Source organism: Stegostoma tigrinum, chromosome 15 (assembly GCF_030684315.1).
Source record: "Stegostoma tigrinum isolate sSteTig4 chromosome 15, sSteTig4.hap1, whole genome shotgun sequence".
Lineage (NCBI taxonomy): Eukaryota > Metazoa > Chordata > Chondrichthyes > Orectolobiformes > Stegostomatidae > Stegostoma > Stegostoma tigrinum.
In genome coordinates, this window is record NC_081368.1 from 40,958,665 (window position 1) to 40,984,819 (window position 26,155).

General features: G+C 41.1%; 1 protein-coding gene across 2 annotated transcripts in view; it reads right to left on the bottom strand.

Moving 5' to 3' along the window:
* The window catches only part of fhdc2 (FH2 domain containing 2), a 73,642-nt gene that overhangs the window by 45,973 nt on the left and 1,514 nt on the right, over positions 1–26,155 (bottom strand). The window contains exons 2-5 of one of the 2 annotated variants that reach the window (XM_048545023.2): positions 20,601–20,840; positions 16,280–16,915; positions 10,603–10,664; positions 6,089–6,191 (exon numbers count right to left, since the gene is read on the bottom strand). In XM_048545023.2, coding sequence (XP_048400980.1) covers positions 6,089–6,191; positions 10,603–10,664; positions 16,280–16,717 — 603 coding nt within the window. In that variant the 5' untranslated portion in view covers positions 16,718–16,915; positions 20,601–20,840. The remainder of the gene's footprint in view (positions 1–6,088; positions 6,192–10,602; positions 10,665–16,279; positions 16,916–20,600; positions 20,841–26,155) is intronic. The other variant, XM_048545024.2, reaches the window with a different exon arrangement.

Here is a 26,155-nt window from a genome sequence, read left to right on the forward strand (position 1 = left end):
GCCCTCTGAAATGGCCAATGCATTCAATTCCAGAGCAACTTTGAATGGACAATAAATGCTGGCCTAGCCAGCAAAACATACATGCCATAGTAATTTTAAAAAAACTAACCTAAAGTATATATACAGCATACCTTACCCTAAAACACAAACCACACAGAATCGTTTGCATTATCATTCATTTGTATCTTTAGAAAGTCTAAGATCACTAACTTGACATTTTTCCCAAAACCTCTTCTCCTCAATTATTTACATTTTATTTAATTGTTTTCTCTCTCATATTTATTTTTCAGTATTTGCTTAAAATCCAAATACTTCACTCATTTACCTATCCTTAATTTTGACTTTATTTTTTCAGTTATTTAATATTTAACATTTTCTTGTATTAATTTATCATTTAAAGTTGTTGATCCTTCTGAAGGTCTTACTAGTGTGGAATTGCACAGGGATGTTGTTACCCATTATCAAGTCTCCAATGATTGATATCTGGACAGAATTTAATAATAATGCTTTAGGCAATAAGCAAAAGAAATTCCATTCATTGCCCTGAATTCTTCCATTTTTGTCAACTGTTTCATGCATATGAGATGGTGTGAAAGAGGAAACCCTATCTATTTTAGTTTGCTGATGACACTCCGTAAATCCGATGGTCAGAGTACACACCTAGTTTTGGCGCTCCACTGGCATGTTATAAAACTCTTGAATGTGCAGAATTTGTCCACTGCAGCTTGTTATCTGCATGATACACATCGAGATGAAATTTCCAATTCAAGCCTTAATATTTCATCTACCTGGGAAGCTGTCCCACAAATATTTCTAGTATTAAATAAATTTCAGTTAGAAGTTTATTTTTCAAGCTGTATAATCTTTTGTGCTAAGTTATAATAGTTGAGAAAGCTAGTCACGCCATATATGGGCAAGTGGGTGATACAGGGATCATTGGGGAAGTGGCAAACAGAATTTGGCACTGTGGCATCAAAGGTAGCCCCCAAGGTAAATGATTAATGGGGATTGGATAAAGGGGGTGAGTATGGGGTGGGGGGCAACTGGAAGGTAGGGTGGCCATGTATGGGAAAGTAGAAATAGCCACAAGGAAAACAGTACCTGTTGAGGGTGATGTAAAAGATGACAACAGATGGGTTATTGGCCCTTGTCCTTTAGTTTTGAGGTTGTGAGGAGCAATTGGAAAAATCCAGTTTCACATTCAAGCAGGTATATTTCAAAGCCTTATGTGGAACAGAGGTAGGCCATTCAGCCCATCATACCTTTCCATCATTCTAGATCATGGCTGATCATCTCCTCAATGCTATTTTCCCACGCTATCTCAATATCCCATAGTGTCATTGGTCTCCAGAAACTATCCTTTTGTGCTATGCTCAATGATTGAGCTTCTATAGGCCCCTGAAGTCGTGAATTACAAAGGTTCACTACTTTCTGACTGAAGAAATTCTTTCTCATCTCAGTCATAAATGGCCTACCCCTTATTCTGAAACTAGATTTACCAGCCAGGAGAAGCATTCTGTCCACATGCACCTGTCATGTGCAATAAGAAAATTAGTGAGTTTTAATGTGATCATATCTCAATGTTTGAAACTTTGCAGAACATAGGCCCAGCTTCAAACTCTCCTCATAAGGCAATCTGTTGAATCTCCACTGCACTCCCTCAATGGCAAATATGCCTTTTCTTTGATAATGAGACAAAAACGCCATTTGTGGTCTCACAAAGGGCTTTATACAGTTGCAGCAAGTTAGTTTTGCATTCAAATCTCTTTGCGGTGAATGCCAGCATATTATTTGCCTTCCTAATTGTTTGCTGCACCTGTATCTTCTGTGTCTCATGAATAAAGAGACCAATATCTCTTTTTATGTTAATACATCACAACCTTTCACCATTCTCCAGTACTCCATATTTCTATTTTTCTATCAGAGTGGATAACTTCACACCTATTTACATGACATTCGATCTACCATGTTCTAGCCCATTCACTTAACCTGTTTAAATCTCCCTTTGAAGCCTCTTGCATCCTCCTCAAAACTAACATTTGTGCCATCTGCAAATCTGGAAATACTGAATTCTGACACTTACATCTACATTTGAAATGTCATAACATTTAAGGCTGTCAGCCAAATGCTGGAAAATGAGAATTGTGTAGATTTAGAGTAGTCTTTGTTGGTTCAAACTCAATGGGCTGAAGGGCCTCTTCTGTACTGTATAATTCTATGATTACATTTGGTCCTCACATCGTAATCACGTACATTGGTTATTATTACTATTTTCTGAGGATCTGGTTGTCCTTTATAATAGATTCTTACATATCCCCTGGAAGTGACATCAAACTAACAGGCCCGTGCTTCCCTATTTTCTTTCTCCCTCCTTTTTTAAATAATGGGGTTACAGTTGCTACTTTCCAGTCTGAAGGAAGCTTACCAGAAGCTACAGAATTTTGAATATAACCAATGCATCCACAATCCTTAGACCAGCTCTTTCAGCACTTTCGGATGATGCTGACCTTGTACAGATCATTTATTAGCCTTCATGCCTGTTAATTTTTGGAGTACTACTTTTTATTAATAATTTTTTTTCCAGTTCCTCATTTTCGCAACTCTCTTTGCTCTCCAGGATTTCTGGGAGATTTTCTGCGTCATCTTCTGTGATGACAGACGCAGACTAATTCCTTAGTTAGTCTGCCATCTCTCTATTCTCTACTACAAATTCTCCTCTCCCCTCCTGCAATGGACAAAATGTATTCTTGCTAATCAGATTAAGTCAAAAATATTCTAATTGCAACAAAAATAATTTCTACACTTCTTGCATTTTTAAGGGAAAATGAAATTATGAGCACTGAATGCACAGAATTTCACCAGACTCTGCACCAAGGTTCAATGCCATGGAATGGTTTCTCACTGAATTCTCTATCTATACCAATCACAATTAGAGAGTAAGGCTTTAACCAATCAACTGTCACTTGGGACAAGGGCTTTCTTAAGGAACCGAGTCATTGCCTCCAGAACATTTTCCAACTACTAAGTGAAACTGAATTATGTGAAGAAAAAAAAATCGTGTATCGAGTGAGGGGTGAAAGCAGTTTCAATGAGAAATTTACTTTTTGTACTTATATTCTGTAGCATTCTTTTTCTGTAGTAAAATAGAATAAAACAGGATTCTGTGATTGGAGATAATGGGAACTGCAGATGCTGGAGAATTCCAAGATAATAAAATGTGAGGCTGGATGAACACAGCAGGCCAAGCAGCATCTCAGGAGCACAAAAGCTGACGTTTCGGGCCTAGACCCTTCATCAGAGAGGGGGATGGGGAGAGGGAACTGGAATAAATAAGGAGAGAGGGGGAGGCGGACCGAAGATGGAGAGTAAAGAAGATAGGTGGAGAGAGTATAGGTGGGGAGGTAGGGAGGGGATAGGTCAGTCCAGGGAAGACGGACAAGTCGAGGAGGTGGGATGAGGTTAGTAGGTAGATGGGGGTGCGGCTTCGGGTGGGAGGAAGGGATGGGTGAGAGGAAGAACCGGTTAGGGAGGCAGAGACAGGTTGGACTGATTTTGGGATGCAGTGGGTGGGGGGGAAGAGCTGGGCTGGTTGTGTGGTGCAGTGGGGGGAGGGGACGAACTGGGCTGGTTTAGGGATGCAGTAGGGGAAGGGGAGATTTTGAAACTGGTGAAGTCCACATTGATACCATATGGCTGCAGGGTTCCCAGGCGGAATATGAGTTGCTGTTCCTGCAACCTTCGGGTGGCATCATTGTGGCAGTGCAGGAGGCCCATGATGGACATGTCATCTAGAGAATGGGAGAGGGAGTGGAAATGGTTTGCGACTGGGAGGTGCAGTTGTTTGTTGCGAACTGAGCGGAGGTGTTCTGCAAAGCGGTCCCCAAGCCTCCGCTTGGTTTCCCCAATGTAGAGGAAGCTGTACCGGGTACAGTGGATGCAGTATACCACATTGGCAGATGTGCAGGTGAACCTCTGCTTAATGTGGAATGTCATCTTGGGGCCTGGGATAGGGGTGAGGGAGGAGGTGTGGGGGCAAGTGTAGCATTTCCTGCGGTTGCAGGGGAAGGTGCCGGGTGTGGTGGGGTTGGAGGGCAGTGTGGAGCGAACAAGGGAGTCACGGAGAGAGTGGTCTCTCCGGAAAGCAGACAGGGGTGGGGATGGAAAAATGTCTTGGGTGGTGGGGTCGGATTGTAAATGGCGGAAGTGTCGGAGGATGTTGCGTTGTATCCGGAGGTTGGTCGGGTGGCGTGTGAGAACGAGGGGGATCCTCTTAGGGCGGTTGTGGCGGGGGCGGGGTGTGAGGGATGTGTTGCGGGAAATACGGGAGACGCGGTCAAGGGCGTTCTCGATGACTGTGGGGGGAAAGTTGCGGTCCTTAAAGAACTTGGACATCTGGGATGTGCGGGAGTGGAATGTCTTATCGTGGGAGCAGATGCGGCGGAGGCGGAGGAATTGGGAATAGGGGATGGAATTTTTGCAGGAGGGTGGGTGGGAGGAGGTGTATTCTAGGTAGCTGTGGGAGTCGGTGGGCTTGAAATGGACATCAGTTACAAGCTGGTTGCCTGAGATGGAGACTGAGAGGTCCAGGAAGGTGAGGGATGTCCTGGAGATGGCCCAGGTGAACTGAAGGTTGGGGTGGAAGGTGTTGGTGAAGTGGATGAACTGTTCGAGCTCCTCTGGGGAGCAAGAGGCATCACCTGCACATCTGCCAATGTGGTATACTGCATCCACTGTACCCGGTGTGGCTTCCTCTACATTGGGGAAACCAAGCGGAGGCTTGGGGACCGCTTTGCAGAACACCTCCGCTCAGTTCGCAACAAACAACTGCACCTCCCAGTCGCAAACCATTTCCATTCCCCCTCCCATTCTCTAGATGACATGTCCATCATGGGCCTCCTGCACTGCCACAATGATGCCACCCGAAGGTTGCAGGAACAGCAACTCATATTCCGCCTGGGAACTCTGCAGCCATATGGTATCAATGTGGACTTCACCAGTTTCAAAATCTCCCCTTCCCCTACTGCATCCCTAAACCAGCTCAGTTCGTCCCCTCCCCCCACTGCACCACACAACCAGCCCAGCTCTTCCCCCCCACCCACTGCATCCCAAAACCAGTCCAACCTGTCTCTGCCTCCCTAACCGGTTCTTCCTCTCACCCATCCCTTCCTCCCACCCCAAGCCGCACCCCCATCTACCTACGAACCTCATCCCACCTCCTTGACCTGTCCGTCTTCCCTGGACTGACCTATCCCCTCCCTACCTCCCCACCTATACTCTCTCCACCTATCTTCTTTACTCTCCATCTTCGGTCCGCCTCCCCCTCTCTCCCTATTTATTCCAGTTCCCTCTCCCCATCCCCCTCTCTGATGAAGGGTCTAGGCCCGAAACGTCAGCTTTTGTGCTCCTGAGATGCTGCTTGGCCTGCTGTGTTCATCCAGCCTCACATTTCTGTGATTGGAGTCCAGCTGTCGCATCAGATGAAGAATCACAATTGTTACAAGATGCTTTTCCTTTTGCTTGTTCTTAGATTTGAGCATCACAGGCAAGACCTGCATTTATTGACCATCCCTAATTGACCTTAAGAAGATAGTGACGAAGTATCTTCTTGAATTGTTGCAATTCATGTCTTATACGAAAATGCACAGCAATTTTCTCTGTGGTGGACTGTACAACCTAGTGGCTTAATTTGACAATTAAGAGGGTATTTAAGAATAAAGCATATTACTGACATAGATTTGTTTGGAAAAGTAAGGATGGCAAACTTGCTCCCCTGAAGGATACTAGTGAATCAAATAATTTTTTATGACAATCATGACAATTAATGAAACTTTAATTTTAATCTAGACTATTACTTAATTAAATTTAAGCCACCTCAAATGCATTGAAATTATATCTCCAAAAATTCATCCAGCTTTCCCAGTTACCAAATTGGTAAAATTACCACAATGCCACCGTCCCCTGTAAAAGAACTCACTGCAACTAAAGCACATAGACTGGTAGAAGTAGATTTTAGTTCTGATTTTTGTAAGTACAAAACACGCTTGTGAGATTTCAGTCTTGCAATACTACTTACAACCGATAAACTTACCTCTTCACTTTCTGGCAGTAGTTTCAGCAACTTAGTCAATTCTTCAGCACCATATCCTTCAGCAGTTCCTTGTTTGATATCTTCTACAATTTCCCACACCGATCTTAGAAGGTAATATTGCTCAAACTTAGTACAACACTATTTAAACAGTGTCTGCTTTTAAAAAAATGTGATGCAAAAGTCATCCTGATCCACTTCTCATGACCTGCTTCAGTGGCACAACTAACACCAGAAGTCTTCAGTTTTACTCAAATTCAGTATAACATTATTTAAACAGTGACTGTTTTACTAAAAAAAAGTGATGTAAAAGTCGTTCTGAACCAATTCTCAGTTCTACCGGTTTTTAATTCATTCCTAATTAGTCTAACCTCCATTCTTGAAGCTTTCAGCAAACTATGTCCTTTCTCATCAAATAAATTTACATTTGTCTTGTAACTCAAGGCAAGTTTTAACTCTTATTAATAACTAGTAGTTCAGTTGGGCAATCTTTTTAAAACAATTCAAACAAAAAAAATCAGATACATGATGAAAATTTAAAACAAACATAGGTAACGCTGGAAATATGCATCACCTCTGTCAAGCAAAGAGACAAAACATTTCCGGTGGATTCCTCTGATTTATCATTACAATGAAAATAAGCAACAGCATTTACCGGGTTTTTTTTTACACTCGCTGAAGCAGCTATTGTCTCCTCCTGCGAAATGGTTGTGAAAAATTTTAATGGGGATAAGCATCCAATGTATTAGTAAAGAAAATATTTTTGAAATTCTAATTCATTGAAGTCAACATTTTCATCTTGACACAGGTAGCAGTGAGAAACTGGGCTCGTGGAACCCATCTTTTTGGGTGTTACGTGTGCCCTTGCAGCTCCAAAGTGGTACCCATGACATATGCACACAAGTAGGAAGAATCACACTCGATGCCTACTGGCATAGGCGTTAGTGTATACAGCAAGCAGATTAAGGTATCAAACAACATGAGATTTAATGACAGTGTTTCCGCTTTGAAACTCAAGATTCTAACCATCACTCACCTTGCGCAACTTGTTCAGTATCATTGGCCTGCTGTCACACAGTGTTGCTTAAAGTAATCATTAACCTTGTGCAAATGTATTGCTAGCTGATTTCTTCTGGATGCTTCAATGGGCAGAATTTTCTGCTTTCTATGGTGGCATTGTAAAAACTGATGGGACTCCGTCCCCACTGCAAACAGGAATGGTCATTGGATGTTGTGCCTAACAGACATTTCAGTGGGTTCAGGCAGCCTACTGCGTGTTTCCTGAGGGGCTGGGAATGCAGGCCAGCTTGAATACCAGTGAAGAATCTGGCAATTATCACTCAGGCTTTAATGTCAGGAATTGTCGCCATCTAGTTTCTATCCACTGCCTGGGAAAATAGCAAACTACACAAAAACAAGATGTGATTAGGTCATAATGAAATGGTAAAGCTTGTGAATAGGCTTCTCGCCATTCACTCGTGAGATTCCCATCTTGCTGTTAAAACCTTGAATGTAAAATTGGACTTTTTGCTTATTTTTCTAGTCTCACCATATTTTATTGACTGATTCATAATTGCCCGTGTTGTTGAGGAGATCGGAAAATTTTTATAAAAAAACATATCTATTAGAATTATTTATAATAGAATTAATCAAACTACTGACCTACTTATGAGCTTTATATTGCTCACCACAATCTTCACAATCTACCTGATTCCAGCACTTACAATAACAACTGTCCTCCATAATCATAGCATATTGTTACGTTTATCCAAGAAAAAACACTTGTTCTTTACAATGATATCTTGTGTCCTTCATTTCCTGAGGATATCCTAAAATATTTCACAACTAATTAATAACTTTTGATAAATTATTTTATTATCAAATGCATAAGCCACATGACACATCAAGTTCCCATAAACTGTACTGAGCTAAATCAGAGTAGGATGACAGACAAACATTATTTAGATTACCAGCAGATCTGCTCTGCTTTTCTTCAAATTCAGGACCTCCTAAACACAACTGAACAGATGGAAAAAATTACAGTTTAATGGGCTGAATCTTGAGAATTTTTTTGGCTGTGGCTATTTCATCGAATTTCATCATGGGTTTCGTTTCAAAAGACCAAGTGAGTTTTCTTGCTGCTTTTATCAAACTTGCCTCATTAACTACCCTGTCCCTGTGGCAACCTCTTGCCTGATTCTCACCCCATTTTACAATTCCTGGAAGAACTTGCTACTTATAGAACATCCCATAAAGGAACTGCATCCCTGGCACTTACCTCATATGGTCTGCATCATGATAAGCATTGTCAATCTGAAAACTAACCTGCTCAATGATGGAAACTCTTTCTGAAGGTATCAGACAGGGGAAACTAGCATTGTGATTCTCTGACAGGGACCTGGACCATCTTGGTTGTTGGAATGGTCAGAGGATAGTGTCCTCTTCCCAGCAGAGCAGCAAAGGAAGTAAAACCACCAGATCCTGGCAGCCTGGTCTAAGGTCACCACCCAAAGGTGTGCTGTTTCCACAGTCCAATGGAACAGCTGGCAGCGTAGGAAGATTCATGACTTTCTCTGTTCCACCAGGATGAATGCCACATTCTTCTCTGTGTACCTCACACTCACTCCATCTCTGTCACTGCGTCCAATTCCCACCAAGGTCCATGCTCTGCTACTCTTGCTATTGCATACACCAAATTCCTGCACTCGCTCACATTCCTTAACTTCCAAAAGCAGTAAACCCTCATAGCTTCAGTGCGGCTTACTCTCTTACTCCCTGCACTGGCACTAACAGCTATGTCAGCCACTTACACCTCACTCGATCCCTTCCTTGCATTACAGGATAAAGCGGCACAAAATAGGCTAGAAAGAGCCACAATGGGTGGACACATGCTCAACAAGGTTCCTCACCCCTTACAAGAGGGTGTTCCAGCCCTCATAGGAAAATACAGGACCACTCCTCTGGGAATGCCGAAATATCCATGCCCCCCCACACCGGCAATTGAGTAAGTACTACTCTTTATTCTACTGCATCTTTCACTTTCACCCCACTGTTCGTACCATTATAGCACTTCTAACCATTGATTATGATGCCTTGTTTCCTGCAGGTGCTGGTTGGATTGCCACTGACGGGATGTTGCACCAGAGGTGGCCTACTTGACCTCTGAGGAAGAGAGTTCTGAGGTCTTGGAGGAAGCATTGGCCAGGCTACCCGCTGCACCCTCCACAGCTCAGATACTGGCCTTTTGGTGGGAAGTATTAGGTGCAGAATATTAGGGAGCAAAGGCAGTGAACACCTTACTGTGACAACTCCACATCTAACTAAGGAAGAAATATTCCACTTACACCTCACTTGATCCCTTCTTTCCATTACAGTATAAAGCAGCACAAAATAGGGCAAAAATAGCCACGATGGGTGAGGCATGCCCAATATTAGGTTCCTCACCCCTTACTAGAGAGAATTCTAGCCCTCACAGGAAAATATAGAAGACTGCCAGAGATCTGGTATCTGTAGAGCCCAGGCAGGATAGGACCATGTGGGGTTGGCAATCAGGGACTGCATTGGAATACATAAGGAGGTACTGGTGCAGCATGCGAGTAAGTTGGAAATAATGGCCTCACAGACCAGAGGCTACCGGAATTCAGATCTGCTAATAAGGACTCAGCTGTGTCAGGCATGCAATTGTCTTGCTGCTTCTGTAAACAAGTTGATGGCTGCCATGGTGAGCCACATTCAGCACTCTCATGGTCTGCAGGATATGCCCACAGATTTATATGCCTATTATTGGTCCTCATGACGGAAAGGATGGCAACAGGAGGTCAGGTTGTCTCTCGAGGAATGCCTTCCTCACTGGGAGTCAGGGTGGTGCCATGAGGCACTCAGCTAGAGGAGGAATCACACTGAGGCTCCTCTTGTGTCTCCTCTCAGCACATTCGACAGGTGGCCTGGTACTCAACTTCTACCCTGCCTGCTCTCCATCGTACCCAACAACCCCCCACCCCCACCCCACAACAATGTGTAAAAGATCAAGGCAAGGAGTGTCCACTTGCCTCAGGTAAGGAGACTCTCAGCATGTGTGAAGTGTTGAGACACAAATACCCCTGAGGTAAACTGTCCAAACAGTTTTGAGCAGGCTCTTTCCAACCCAGCTATGAAATCTGGGACTACACAGAAATATAGCTGGAAGAAAAGGAAAAAAACTGAGTGTAACTTGCACTAGCAAAAAAATGTAAGATTCAGCCCATAGAATCTGGTTACAGTAGGGTAGATCACTCATGAGGACTTACTCTCTTTCCAACAAGAAATACTAATTGTAGGAGGCTTTTATGTAGTACAGTACATCCCCAACTACATACTGTACCCAAATGTAATGTGCAAAAGATTTGTTTTTCATTCATCAGAATGTTTACCTCGAAAAAATGTTAATGAAAAACACCACAATGATTTTTTGAAGATTTCACAAAATATTGAAGTTAGTGTCTGTCAACTATTAGAACTAAAATTTGACTGCACTGTACCTTTTAAACTGTTTAAGAAATATTCCCACATTCATGCTTCGTCTAGAATCCAGGAGAGATATCTACAAAGAGAGATGAAGAAATCCAATGGTCACACTGAGGGATGCTACTGAGGAGTGGAAGAATTTGTGAGGATTATTCTGAAAATAAGAAACAGGAAGAGAATAAACAACAGAAAGAAAACAGGTTAAAGAAATACATAAATTAAAGAACAGAAAAAGAGAAAGGGAAACCAAATCTCATTGCTGTTAATGGGACCTTGCTGATGAAAGAATAATTGCTGATTCCAAATTTCATTGAAGTATTGCTGCTTCAATTGGCACAGTACTGAGTTACCCGCAGAGTTGAAGCATAGAAGCTACAGCTGGCCACTTTCCTCGTGGCTGTGTATTAAAGCAATGGGCATAGAGCACATGCAAACCTTGAATCTGTTCACAGATATTTAAAGGGCAAGATTGTGTGTCGCTGACAGGCAGGATGATGTATTCCTGACACATAACAATTCTCGGGAATTTGGGGCATAAAGGGAAAGAGTGACCCTAAGGAAACTCTTACAGTACACAGCACTCGAGAGACAGCAAATTTGGCAAGGTACAACTGAGCAGACCAGTGGGAAAACTTGCAAAGGAGCAGTCCAGTGTTATCTTCACTCAATCCAGAAGCTGAACTCCTGCAGTGGTGTCAGGATTCAAAGTGACATGGGGCAGGTGGAAACTGCTGAATGTGTAAGTACAAATGGCAAGGAATTGTACCATTATTATTGCTTATAATTTGTAAAGTCTTTTTTTTTGGTTTATAGTTTGAAAAAGCTACATTCCATTTTAATATATCCAGTAAGGAGGAAAGATTCTAAGAGAGGGATAAACCGACCATGGCCAACCAAGGACGTTAATGAGAATAAAGTCGAAAGAGTCAATAAGGAGGCTAAAGTCAATGATAGCCCCAAAAACTGGGATAAAGAAGGCAAAGAAAATAAAACATCAGGGCTAACCAATGAGGAATATGAAAACGGACAAGAAGAGCTTGTTTAAATGTATACAAAAAAAGGAAGAGGTCCAAATGAATAAAGGCCCCTGAGGAGACAGCGGTGAAATATGTATATTGTAGAAATTGCAGGGGAATTAAACAGATATTTTGTATTAGTCTTTACACTGCAAGATACTTTGAACATTTTTACTATAGAATACAGGGGAACAATTAAGTTCAATCATCATCATTAGAAATGTAGTATTAGACAAATTAATGTAGCTAAAGGCAGATAAGTCCCCTAGACCTGATAGCTAGCATCTTAGGATCCTAAAAGAAATAGCTGCAGAGATGGTGGGTGCTTTGACTGTAATTTTCCAAAAATCCTTGGATCTTGAAGAAGTACCAGAGGATTAGAAAACTGCCAATATGACACCCCAATTCAAAATGGGAGGGAGGCCAGAAGTGGGTAATTTTAGACTGATCGGCCTCACATCTACTGTTGGAATCAAATATTTAGTAATATTTGAGAATTAAGGAAGTAATAGCAGGATATTTGGAAAATCATGTTCTAATAAAGCACAGTTGGCCTGGTTTCATGAAAGGGAAATCTTATCTGGTTAATTTTTCTGAGTTTTCAAGGAAGTCTCAACTACCGTGGACAGAGAGGAACCAGTAAATGTGTTGTATTACAGCTTCCAGAAAGCATTCAACAAGGTATCTCATAAAATGTTTACTCATAAAAGCCTATCGTGTTGTAGATAATATATTAGTATGAATCGGCTAATAGATTATGACTTAAATAGAAACAACCTTCAATGTTACCAGGAAAAGGTACGAGATTGGCACTAAGGTAAAATGTTCAGAGGGAGATGCAGACACAGTAAAGTCATAGATTCATTGACTCATACACCACAGGAAAAGGCCCTTTGGCCCATCAGATCTGCACCATCATAACTACCACTAAAGATGTTCCAATCCTAATTTTGCACACTTTCCCATGTCCTGGAATTTCATGATATTTCAGGTACTTATTTAAATATTTTTTAAAGGTTGTGAGGTTTCCGGCCTCCACTACCTTCCCAGGCAGTACATTCCAGATTCCCACCACCAACTGAATGAAAAAATTTTCTTTAGCAGATCTCCTCTATATCTCCTCCCCCTTACCCTAAAACTAAAGCCTCTTGTGATTGACTCCTTAACTCGGGGGAAAATCTGGTCTCTATTCACCCCTGTCCAGAATCTTATACATCTCAGTCTTGTCTCCCTTCAGTGTTCTCTGCTCTAAAGAAAACAATCCAAGCCTACCTCAGCTGTCCAAAAAGCCTAATTTCTCCATCCCAGAAAACATTCTGGCGAACCTCCTCTGTAACCATCTGGTGCTATCGCGTCCTTTCTGTAGTGAGGTGACCAGATCAATACCTCAGCTGTGGCCTAATCAACAGTTTATATACAACTCCAACGTTACCTGCTTGCTATTAAACTCGATGCCGTGACAAATGAAACCAAGTGTCCATATGTCTTTTTAATGATTCTATTCATGTACTTGGCTGACTTCAGGGATCTGTGAATAATTACCCAAGATCCCTCTAGTCCTCTAAGCTATCCGGTGTCCTGCCATTCATTAAATACTCCCTCATCTTGTTTGTTTTTCCAAAGTGCATCACCTCACACTTATTACGGTTAAATATCCTGCCAGTGGTCTGCCCATCTGACAAACCCATTTTTATCTTCTTGTAGCCTATAACCATCTTCTTCACTATTAATTACTCTACCAATCTTGGTGTCATCTGTAAATTTGCTTAACATTCCCCCAACATTTTCATCCATATCATTTAGGTATATAACAAACAAAAAGCATTCTAGTACTGATCAAAACCAAAAGAACTGTGGATGCTGTCAATCAGGAATGAAAACAAAGTTACTGGAAAAGCTCAGCAGGTCTGGCAGCATCTGTGAAGTTAGCGACAGCGTTGATGTTTCAGGTCTGGTGCCCCTTTCTCAGATGTTCTGAGGAAGGGTCACTGGACCCAAAACATTAACTCTGTTTTTAACTTCACAGATGCTGCCAGACCTGCTGAGCTTTTCCAGTAACTTTGTTTTCGTTCCTAATACTGATCCTTGTGTCCTATGACTAAGTCAGTTTCTGATCCATCTCAACAAGTTTCCCTCAATTCTATGTGCATTAACCTTCTCAATCAGTCTCCCATGCGGGACTTTGTTAAAAACTTTGCTAAAATCCATATAAACAACGTCAATTGAATTTCCCTCATCCACATGCTTGATCACATTTCCAAAAATTTCTAACAAATTTATTAGGCATGCTCTCCCTCTGACAAAGCCATGCTGACTATCTCTAATTAACCCATGTCTTTCCAAGTCAGTATTAATTTGCTCCTTCAGAATTTTCTGCAATAGTTTCCCAACGTGAGACTGACCAGTCGGTGATTTCCTGGTTCATCTCTACCATCCTAATTGAAAAGTAGAACCACTTTAGCTATTTTTCAATTCTCTGGCACATCCCTCAGAGGTGGAATTAAAAATTTGTTTCAGCGCCTCTGCAATTTTCTGTCTCACCTCCAACAGCAGCCTGGGATGCAATTCATCCAAGCTAAGGGACTAGTCCATTTTTAAGCCTGATAGAGCCTCCAATACCTCCCCATTTCCTATGTCAAACTGTGTAATTTCCTTATAGTCCCTTTTCCTGAACTCCATATCTGTGTTCTCCTTTTCCACTCACAGGTTGCCCTCTTGATCCCTAATGGGGCCTCTTATAATACCTGTTTCCCTGTTTAACTTTGTCCCTTTAATGTGGAGGTGCCAGTGTTGGACTGGGGTGGACAAAGTCAGAAGTCACATGACACCAGGTTACAGTCCAACAAGTTTATTCGAAATCACAAGCTTTCGGAGCATGTGATTTCAAACCTTGTTGGGCTGTAACCTTGTGTTGTGTGACTTCTGACTTCATCTCTTTAATGTCATTATAAGATATTTTAGGATTCACTCTAATCCTGTTTGCAAGTCCTTTTTGATGCCCCCTTTTAGCTCTTCTAATTGCTTTCTTAAGCTCCCCCCTGCACTTCCTATATTTTTCTACGGCCACAGTTGAATTCTCCCCTTGGACTTGCTGAAAGCCTTCCTCCTCTTCACCATCCAGTTCTGAATTGTCTTAGACATCCAGGGTTCTCTGAACTCATGGCTCCTACATTTCCCTCTGATGGGTACATATTGGACCTATACTCTCCCCAGCTCATTTTCTGAATGCACACCAATACCCTACTGTAGACATACCTGCAACTTCTCAGTCAACATTGGCCATTTCCGGCCTTATTTTGATAAAATCTGCCTTCCCCAAATCCAAAGCCATCTTTTTCAGACCATCATTTTACTTGTCCAGAACAAATTTGAGCCACTCCATGTTATGGTCGCTATCACTAAACTATTTCCCCACTGCCACATTGAACACATGTCTGGCTTCTTTCCCCAGAACCAGATGCAGCACTGCGCTGGCCCTTCTTGGGCCTTCTGCGTATTGATACAAAACATTTCCCTGATACATTTCAAGATATCCACCCCATCTCAACCCTTAACACTACGATTATCTCAATTTACGTTGGGAAGTTGAAATCCCTGAGTATAATTACTTTTACACACCTTTGTGAACTGTTTGCACATATATTCCTCTATTTTCTGCTGGCTCTTTAGGGGCTTCCAATACACTCCCAGTAAAGTGGCTGTCCCCTAACATTCCTAAGTTCTACCCACAAAGCCTTGAAGACCATTTCAGATATCATCTCTTCTTATTGAAATAATTGACTCCTTAATTAATAGTGGTACACCACCACCCATTTCACACCCTCCTCTGTCTCGCCCAAAATCCTATACTCCAGAACGATAAGTTGCCAGTCTGGCCCTTCTCTCAACCATGTTTCTGAGATGACAACAATATCATTAAAGACCATCTAGTCCTGCTGTAATCTCTTGACAATCAACACTGCTGAACTCACTGTAACTTGCTTCCTTTGCTGTCCTGAATTATCTCCTTCCACACTGTAAATTTGTGATTCTGTGAAAATAATAACATTTTTTATCTCCTGTACAACTAAAAATATTACTTCTGCAATTTAAAAATCAAATACGACTATTGTTTCCCACCCACTGTCTTGGAGTTCTTTTCATGAGGTTTTCTTATTCATTCTTAGAATGAGGATGTCACTGACTAGGCCAGCATTTGTTGACCATTCCTAATTGCCCAGAGGGCAGTTAAGAGTCAACCACATTGATATGGATCTGGAGACACATATAGGTCAGTATGGCAGTTTCCTTTCCTAAAGGGAATTAGTGGACCAGATGGGCTTTTCCCAACAGTCGACAATGGATTCATAAATCTAGATATTTATTGAATTCAAATTCCAGCATGGTCCATGGCGGGATTTGAACCTAGGTCCCCAGAACATGACCTTGAGTCTCTGGATCAACAGTAACACTGCTAGGCAATTGCCTCCCTTCACTGAGAGTATTAAAATAAGCATCTTCAAAACAGAACAGGAAAAGAACAGGAGAAAAGGGTAACATCAGAAGAAAGTAGAATAACACCAAAAATACGAAAGCCATCTATTCAAAGGTAATCTTCTAATTTAGGCTGTCAGGCACAAGCAGTGAATTCCACCCACAGTCTAATACACAAACTATTTCACTCAAACTAACTTACTCTTTCACCAGTGGAATCTTGGCAATTGTGTTTAAATCTTCTCCAGTGCTTTCGTTCATGGCCCGAAACTTTCTCCACCTGTTCGAATAGCTTCTCCATGATTAAAGTGTCTAGCTGAAAATCATCATCATACTTGTCCGTTGTCCAGATGTTGTCTTTTCCCAAGATCCTGTCTTTTGGAATAGTGATCCAGTTCACTTTTTTGAATTTGGATTTCTGAAGGCTTGGAGAAGACGGTGACTGAAACGGTGATGATGGCAGTGGTGGTACTGGTGGTGGTGGTGGTGGTGGTAGCACCATTGGGTGGTCTTCATTTCGTGATGGAGCAGTACTGACGTTGTGGATTGAAGGAAACGGTGTTGAAGGAGAGAGAGGGGAAGGTGTGGAAAGTTCAATCGATTCAGCATATTTGGTTGCCACTGTCATTTCCATAATCATCTCTTTATCACCATTTGGTCAGAAGCACCAATGACAATGTCCATCATCAGGATGCAAATTAGTCAGTATACTGATATGCAAGACTCCATTATCATTCTATGTGTAGAAAACCTTAACGTTTACAGTTTCCCAGTTGTCACATGAATTTCCTCATTTAATGTGATGATCGATACTTAATTGATGATTGAAACTTCCATCCTTCAAGAAGGGAAAAGACAGATTACCAACAAAGTATTCAGCTTCCTCAGATTTAAGTTATTGTTCAATACTTGATATCCAAAATAGATATATCTGAAAAATTAGGTTTTAAAAGAAATGTAACTGTTTTGTTTGGACATTTGCGTGCTACAAATTAGTCTGTCATTTAAAGGGGGAACAGAGTGAAAATTTGTACAATTGATCCAGAGAGCACAGGAAGACACATTCAGTTCTACATATGTTAGTATAGAAGATGCGGCGTTCACAAGTGGAAAGAAGGAGTAAACAAATTACAATAAAATAAAATACTGCAGTTGCTGAAGATTTGAAATAAACACAGAAAGTGCTGGTGAAACTTGGCAGTCTCTGTGAAAAGTCGACCAGGGTTAATACTTTGAATCAGATGACTGTTTTTTGGAATAGCTCAGGTCCAAAAAGAATTATTGGGCTAGAAATATTACCTGTTTCTCTCTCTACAGTTGCTGCTGTGTTTCTCTCACAATTTCTATTTTTAGTTATGTACATATACTGCTTCTGTTTCAAATTGATAACATGGGTGACAACTATTCTCTGGGTTGTTCCGTCGGATATTGTCTTGACCAACCAGAATGAACTTGCCTGGTTTTAAATATAAACGCAGCTTGGCAGTTAATTGTCAATCATTATTAAGTGGTGCATTCTCTGTTGTAAACCTCAACCAATCACAATCCATGTGTTAATCATTCAGAGCTCTCCTCTCAGAGTATAATGCTGTCAATTCTACACTTTGGAGCTTCTTCTGAATTCTTCTTCAGAAAAGATGAGTACAAGGTTGAAAGCTTTGTCAAAGCATGTCTTTTGTCAAGAATATTCAAGTTCTGTACTACCAAATGACTATTAAAAACTAATGATTGTATAACTTACTTAGCTGATAAAAAAACTATCACAAATATTTCAAAGTATAATTTCCTGGAATGGGGATGCAGAACCTTATTCTCCAAAAAGACCAGGTGACAAAACTTTGAATGTCCTTTCAATAAATGCCAAGGTAACAGGGTTGCTGGGCCATGTTAGACAGTACCAAGGTGCTAAGCATTACTCAAAGGGTTCAGTTTTTTGAGTGAAAGCCTTTACTGTTCATGATAATTAATGGGTTAACATTTGTTAACTTGTGCATTGTGGGTATTTTGTAAATTGCTTCCTGCTTTGTGAGAATCCATAATTTGTACAGCTAGATACCATTTTTTGGTTCCATGACTAAAGATTTATATTGTGTAGTCCTCCACAATTGAAAATGGAAACAAATGAAGAACAATTCCTGACTAATGCGGCATTTCTCACTTAATCCTGCCTGGAAGCACTAAGTAGCAAAGAATTTTAAGGCATGATTAGTATGTACAATACAAATACACAAACTTGTATCTATGCAATACCTTTAAACTTAGTAAACACTCTGGAGGGGTGCAAACAAATCTGACACTGAGCCATACCAGGAGATACCAGGAAAGATGACACAAACCTGGTTAAAACAGATAGTTTTAAGCAGTGCTTTAAATGCAACAGAGAGAAAGAGACTAGAAGAGGTTTAAGAAAGCAATTCTAGAGTATGAGGGTCTTGACAACTAAAGTCATAGCTGTTTCTGGCGCAGCAGTTAAAATTAATATTTAACAGGCAACAATTGGAGGGGTACAGATATCCTGGAGAACTACAGAGTTGGAGGAGATTACAGAGACATGGAGGGGCAAGACAATGGAGGGATTTGAAAACAAGAGTGAGAATTTTAAAATCAAGGAGTATGTGATCATTGGCCATCTCAGCTGGCTATCTTAAACATTGCAACCTTCTAGTTTTCTATGTGAGCTCTCACTAATGGAGTGAATTTTAATTCTCAAAGGACCATTATTTTTGTTTGATTAGATTAGATTAGATTAGATTCCCTACAGTGTGGAAACAGGCCCTTCGGCCCAACAAGTCCACACTGCCCCTTCAAGCATCCCACCCAGACCCATCCCCCTATAACCCACACTCCCCTGAACACTACAGGCAATTTAGCATGGCCGATCCACCAAGCGTGCACATCTTTGGATTGTGGGAGGAAACCGGAGCACCTGGGGGAAACCCACGCAGATACAGGGAGAATTGGCAAACTCCACACAGACAGTCTGGAATCGAACCTGGGTCCCTGGCACTGTGAGGCTACAGTGCTAACCACTGAGCCACTGTGCCGCCCAGTTTCATTCAATGTCTCAACCTTCAATGCCTCCAATGGTCAAATTCTGGTACTCAAAACTTTGTTCCTATAAGCCTAAGGGACCAACTTGTACTCACTAAGAATTGCCACCTCTGCCATTTCATAAGTTATATTTCATAAGCTTCCTCAGTTTGGAAGTCATTAATTTTATAGGTTCTGCCTGTCAATCTTTTTTGCATCGGCAGTATAGTTTTCATTCAGCAACCTCCTCTGCTTAGTTAGCTTTACAAAAATAAAGATGAAGGATGCCTCAGCAACTGATTCATCAAATTTTGGGAGGGTTTGCACGAATATAAACAGTTCTCCACTGGCTCTTGGATTAGACTCAGATCTTTCCTCACCAGAATATTCCCTGGCATCAGATCATTTCTTTCATATATCCAACCTTTTAGGTATTTTCCTAATCAGTGCTCAGTGATGTTACTATGAACTTCTAGAGCAGGTAGGATGTGAATCTGGGTTTCCTAGCTCAGAGGCAGGGACACTACCAATGAGACACAAGCGCTCTTAAGGTCCAATCTTTCAAGCTGGTATTCTCGCTGTCATTTTCCCTCAATTCAAATTCTAGCTCTATCCTCTAAAATTACATCTTTTCCCTCACCTCTCTCTGATATGTTCTTTCCTCTTCTTTCTTGCTTTGTCTGAAGCATATGCCTTCCATGTTGAAGTTTACTATGATTTCTAAATCTATTTCTGGTTTACTTAGATTAACTTGTAGTTGAATTCTCACTAACTGAACTGAATCACCATCTGAATTACTTTGCCCGTCCTCCAATTTTAGATTTTGTCCTATTACCTCAAAAACATTTGCTTTGCTAGACCATGATTTTAATTCTAACTTCAATACATCTTTCAATTCAACTAGCCTTTTTTTTAAATCACTCATGTTTAAATCTTACATCACCAAAGTCTTATCAATTGCTTAAGCCATTTTGATTTAACAATGCACAGGAAACATGGTGTCTTTCCTTTTATCCTTTCTAATTAGAAGTTTATGCTAACACCTGGAAGGACAGGTCAGCAAATACATGGGAACACTACTCCCTCCAAGTTCTCTTCCAAGCCACTTGAGCTAGCCAAGAAGACTCCTATGCAACCTTCTTTTGCCACCATGTGTGGTCTATGTCAACAAAACTAAATTAAAACACAATAAACAGGATATACATGAAACACAACTTAGGACAAAATCTTAGAGGAGCCTGAATGAAATGGGCTATGAGAAATAGTCCAGAGAGATCTATCTTGCTGTCAGGAACATCTTGCTGCACATTTTAACTAAGGTCTGGACATAAATATGAGATTCCTGCCAGATAGCAGTGAGTTGCCTATTAAAGGGGTTAGTTTATTAATGACCTTATTACCTCACCTCATTATTATGCAGCTTCACATCCTACCACATCACTGTGAGTCAACAAGATGCTAAGAATTCTCAACATCGAAGTCAGAGTGGATACCTGGTGACGTCGGTTTGCCATTTGCTCCAAAGGATATCCAAAGGACAGGCACAAATTTCCCAGGGCAAGCGGCACAGGCACTGGGAACATGCACTCACATCAACGGCATGATCATAGGCATCCGACACGTGCCAGCAACTGAGAACCCTCATGGTACATCTACATTCCATTTATACATTGCTCATGCCCCTGTTTCCTAGTTGAAACCACAAAGATCATAGAGATGTTCCAGGGTTTTGACTGTAGCACAAAAACACAGAAAGAATGTTTGACTTCATTATTGACTCTGCAAACAACATTCTGATCATTCAAAGTCAGCATGCTAAACAGGAATGGACTTTTTCAGCACCAACTCCCAATACCTTTCGTTACTTTTTATTGTATGAGGTCAGGTCAATTTAAAGGACGAACAATTCGAGAAATAAACAGTTTTTTTCTTACTTTTTTTGGCTAAGTGTCAGTTTTGTTAAATTTCATGGGTGGTTTCTCCCCGAGGCAAGATCTCACACTGTATCTTATCAAACTCACTTCATTAACTACATATCCCACCCTAAGGCGCTGCTCTAGCCCAATTCTAAACATTACAGAGAGATCTAATTTAAAAAATGGTAGAACAGTTCAGTTTGTTGCATGTTAAAAATGTGTCTTGGTGCATTCTCATTTTGGATTTGCAAGGAACCTTTTTGAATTCAATCATCTGTCAACACTAACTGTTGCACCCTCACTATTTTCACACTGAAGATGTTGCTTTGTCTTAGAATAGAATCATAGAATCCCTACTGTGCAGAAAGAGGTCATTTGGCCCATCAAGTCTGTACTGACCTTCCAAAAAGCATCCCACTCAGACCCAGCCCCTGCCTGTCCCCTTAATCCTGTTTTTACATGGCTCATCAACCTAGCCTGCACATCCCTGGACACTATGGGCAATTTTGCATGGCCAGTCAGCCTAATTTGCAGATCCTTGGACTGCAGGAGAAAACCCAAACAGACACGGGGAGAACGTACAAACTCCACACAGACAGTCACTCAAGGCTGGAATCAAACCTAAGTCCCTGACACTGTGAGGCAGCAGAGCTAACCACTGAGCTAACGTGTCACCCGAAATTAAATTAAATTCGTCCAATCAGCCAACACATCAGGTGAACTCTTCGAGCCCAGGTTCTTTGGCATAGTGACTCTCCTTTCCTGCTAGATTGGATTGGTGATGGGAGCATTCTCTGTTTGGGCAGCATTGAATCATGTTAGCAAGAACTTCGTTAACATCAGGATTGGCAGCTATTCTCACCATCCTCCTTACCAGAGTGAATTCCTGCTTGTCAAACTGTTCTAAGAGTTTTACCTTGTGCTTCAGAATGGTGACAAACTTCATGGTATAATTTCCTACTTCTCCACGTGTCTGCTTCTCCTTTCTCACGAAAGTTTCCCACCCGCAGCATCAATACCATTTTGTTACTGATCAACAGAGAGTTTGGCCTTACAGCTTTCAAGGTTTCACAGAGAGAGCTCAATGTTCTCTGATGGCTTGCCTGTGATTAAATACAGGACCCTGGCAAAACTCTGCTTCAGCTGGTTGGCACAATTACATGACAAGCTAATGTGGGTGCAGCTAATATAGAGCTACCAGTTTGGGACTTCGATTTATTATGAAAATCTTGCCAGTGTATTTTCTATTCTGCCTATGGGAATAGCTGACAACTTTGCCAGAATCTGAGTTTCTGGATGTCCAATTTTAACTCATCACAATTTCACTATTCCAGGAAAAGGATGATATGCCACATTCTATGGGAGAAAATTTTGTTTATATTGTGTTGCTGCAGACTTAAAGTTGATTCACCACAGCAGGCATAGACCACTACCTGGCTGCACTCTTCACTGCTATCATTGAAGAACACACAAATAGAGATTTGTGCTGCTGACTGCTCATAGCAAATCTATACATGTCCAAATAGCAGAGCAAATAAATTTTCCCTCTGTGAGTCTCTAATTAGGCTATGTCATCCTCTTACTATTCTCCATTGTAAAACAGATGTGTGTCACTAGTAGCACAATGATGTAACATAATTAGATCTTCAAAGAGTACAAACGAGGTTCACACAAAAGAAGAATTCGTGGAGTTGGGGCAACATATTAGCATGGATAGAAAATTAGTTGATGGAAAGGAAACAAAGCATACGGATAAAAATGTTTCAGAGCTAGTAGGAACAGCATATGCTGGAGAATCTGAGATAACCAAGGGGTAGCGCTGGATGAACGCAGAAATGAAGGGTTTGAACAAGGGTCTAGGCCCAAAACGTCAGCCTTCCTGCTCCTCTGATGCTGTTTGGCTGCCGTGTTCATCCCGCTCTACACCTTGTTATGTCTATATGGATAAAAGTAGCATGTCCAAGTTGACAGGCTGTTATGAATGAAGTGCCATGAGGATCAGTGCTGGGGCATCATCTAAGTACACTGTATAATAATAACTGAGACACTTAGAATGATTGATCTAAATTTCCAATGATGCAGAGGTGGATGAAAATGTGAACTGTGAAGAGGACATGAAGAAGCTGCAAAGAGATAAGGAAAGTTTAAGTGAGTGGGTGAAATGATGGCATCCAGATTATAATGATAGGAAGTGTGCCAACCACTTCGGTAGTAAGAATAAAAGACCAGAATATTTTTAAAAGTGTCAAACTTGTATATAATTATGTTCATAGGAATCAGACATATTCATACAAGAATCACAGAACATTAACATGCACGCAGAAAGAAATTCTTAAAGATACAAAAACAAAGCTGCTGGAAAACTCAGCAGGTCTGGCAGCATCTGTGGAGAAGCAAACAGAGTTAATGTTTCATTTCTGAGGAACGGTCACCATACACGAAACGCTAACTCTGTTTTTTCCTCCACAGACGCTGCTAGACCTGCTGAGCTTTACCAGCAACTTTGTTTTTGTTCCCGATTTACAGCATCTGCAGTTCTTTTGGTTCTTACTAAAGTTACCTTTAATCCAGCTCCTTATTAAGAAATGTCACAGACAATCAAGAATTGAAACAATGCGCTAAAATTTATTGCATTTTGCATCCAAAATAAGACCCCTCAAGTAAGCAAGTTAAGCCTCACAACTTAATTTGGCCATTATCCAATAAATGGTGGAATTTGCCCAGGATTCCAACAACAGTGGCTGACTCTGGAAGTGTCCAAGGTTTGATTCTTGTGCAGTGTTGTTCTTCGAAGTTCTGCTACTAAATTGTTCTAATCTTGGATTCTGATAAAATTTTCTCTCTTTCAAGTTTGTGGCGTAACACTATTGATAATTCAATAGATTACTTCATGTCCAACATGGTTTAAACTTTTGGAGACCTTAAGTCTGTAGCTTGTCTTCTAATCAGAAGTGGTTCCCCTGTACCTTGTCACATTCAAAGACAGCTGTCTGTCTAAAACACAGCTTTTCCTGGAATTAAGGACAACACTGTATGGAGGTGGAGGAACACAGCAGGCCAGGCAGCATCAGAGAAGTAGGAAAGTTAATGTTTTGGATTGGTACCTTTCTGAAGGACCCTTTTTTTCCCTGAAGAAGGGTCCTAACCCAAAATGTCATCTTTCCTGATCCTGTGATGCTGCCTGGCCTGCTGCTCCATACTGTGTTGTTTCTGACTCCAGCAGTTCTTGCTATCTCTCATCCTGTCATTAAACCCTTTACTTCAGGGCATTTCTTCTTCAAGCTGACTTAATTGTCCATTTGTCATGTGGGAGCATGTTATCAAGCAGCGTTATCACCTCTCTCCAGGTAACTGCTTGTTTATTTTGCCTCTTCCTAAACATATATAATTAGCATGGTGTTTTTATTCCTTTACAACAGCTTCTCCTTGTCTCTTTCATCTTGAGAAACAATTTATTCCAGAAGGTGTTATTGTTGATTTTTTTCGATCCATTTAAGTTATTAAATTCTAAAGTTTACATTGTCACAAATTGAATGTTGACTGTTATTGAAAGGGACAGGAGTACAAAAAATAATGACAGCATACTTATGTAGTACAGAGCTTTAGTGAAGCGATACTTGGAGTATATCATGCTGTTTTGCTATCTATACTTAAGGAAGGACTGCAAAGGTCCTTTGGATTGGTTCCTGGGATGAAAGGATTATCTTATGATGAATGGAGGTAATTCAGGAGGCACAGCAGAAGTGCATCCCAAGGAAGCAAAACATATTAAGGGGAGGACAAAGCAACCATAGCTGACAGTGCAAGTCACTGACAGCATAAGAGCAAAAGAGAATGCATACAATGCGGTCAGCGTAAATGGGAAGCTAGAGGATTGGGAAACCTTTAAAAACCAGCAGGAGATAACTAAAAAAAAACAATATGGTGGGAGTAGATGAAACACGAGAGTAAGCTAGCAAATAAATTAAAGAGTTTTTTCAGATAAATAAAAGACAAAAGAGGCTAGCGTGGAGATTGGAGTTTTAAAAATGAGGCTGGAAAAGTACTAATAGAGAACAAAGAAATGGCAGAGAAACGGAATAGGTACTTTCCATCCCTTTTCATACCAGAAGGCACCAGCACATACCAGAACTTCAAAAGGGTCAGGGGAAAGAGGTATTAGAAGCGGACATCACTAAGGACAAAGCACCAGGGAAGCTAATGGATCTGAAGGTATTTAAACCATCTGGGCCAGATGAACTACTCCCTACAGTTCTGATGGAGATAGCTGAGGAGATTATGGAGGAATTGGTGTGATCTTTCAGGAATTACTGGATTCAGGAAGGGACCCAGAGGACTGGAAAATAGCTAATGTAACCCCCTCTTCCAGAAAGGAGGGAGGCAAAGGACAGGAACTATAGGCTGGTCAACCCGATCACAGTTATTGGAAGATTTTAGAGTCCATGATTACAGATAAGATTGTGAGGCACATGGAATTGCATCCAAAATAGGGCTGAGTTAGCATGGTTTCATCAAGAAGAGGTCTCTGAATGATAAAGGGGCAGGGATAAATCTGTTAGAATTCTTTGAGGAGGTAATGAGCAAGTTAGACAAAGGAGGGTCAGTGTACATGATCTATTTGGATTTCCAGACAGCCTTTGACAAGGAGGCACTCAGGAGGCTACTAAGTAAGATAAAAGCCCATGGTATTAGGGGTAAGATATTGGCAAGGAAAGAAGATTGGTTGACTGGCAGAAAGCAGAAAGTAGGGGGAAAGGGATTTTTTCAGGGTGGCAGTCAGTTAGTAGTGGAGTTTCACAGGTGTCTATGGCGGGGTCTCAACTATTCACATTATACATGAGCAACCTGGATGAATAGCTGACAGCATTGTCGCTACTTTTGCAGAAGACTCAAAGATAGGGGGAAGGAAAGTAATGTCGAGGAAACAGGAGACTGCAGAAGTACTTGGGCAGGCTAAGAGAATGTCAAATGGAATACAATGTGGAAAAATACAAGTTTATGCACAGAAGTTGATGGAAAAGCTCAGCAGGTCTGGCAGCAACTGTGACAGAAAAAAAGAGTTAACGTTTTGGGTCCGGTTACCCTTCCTCAGTCAAAGATTTGTGAATCTTTGAAATTTTATATTCCACAGG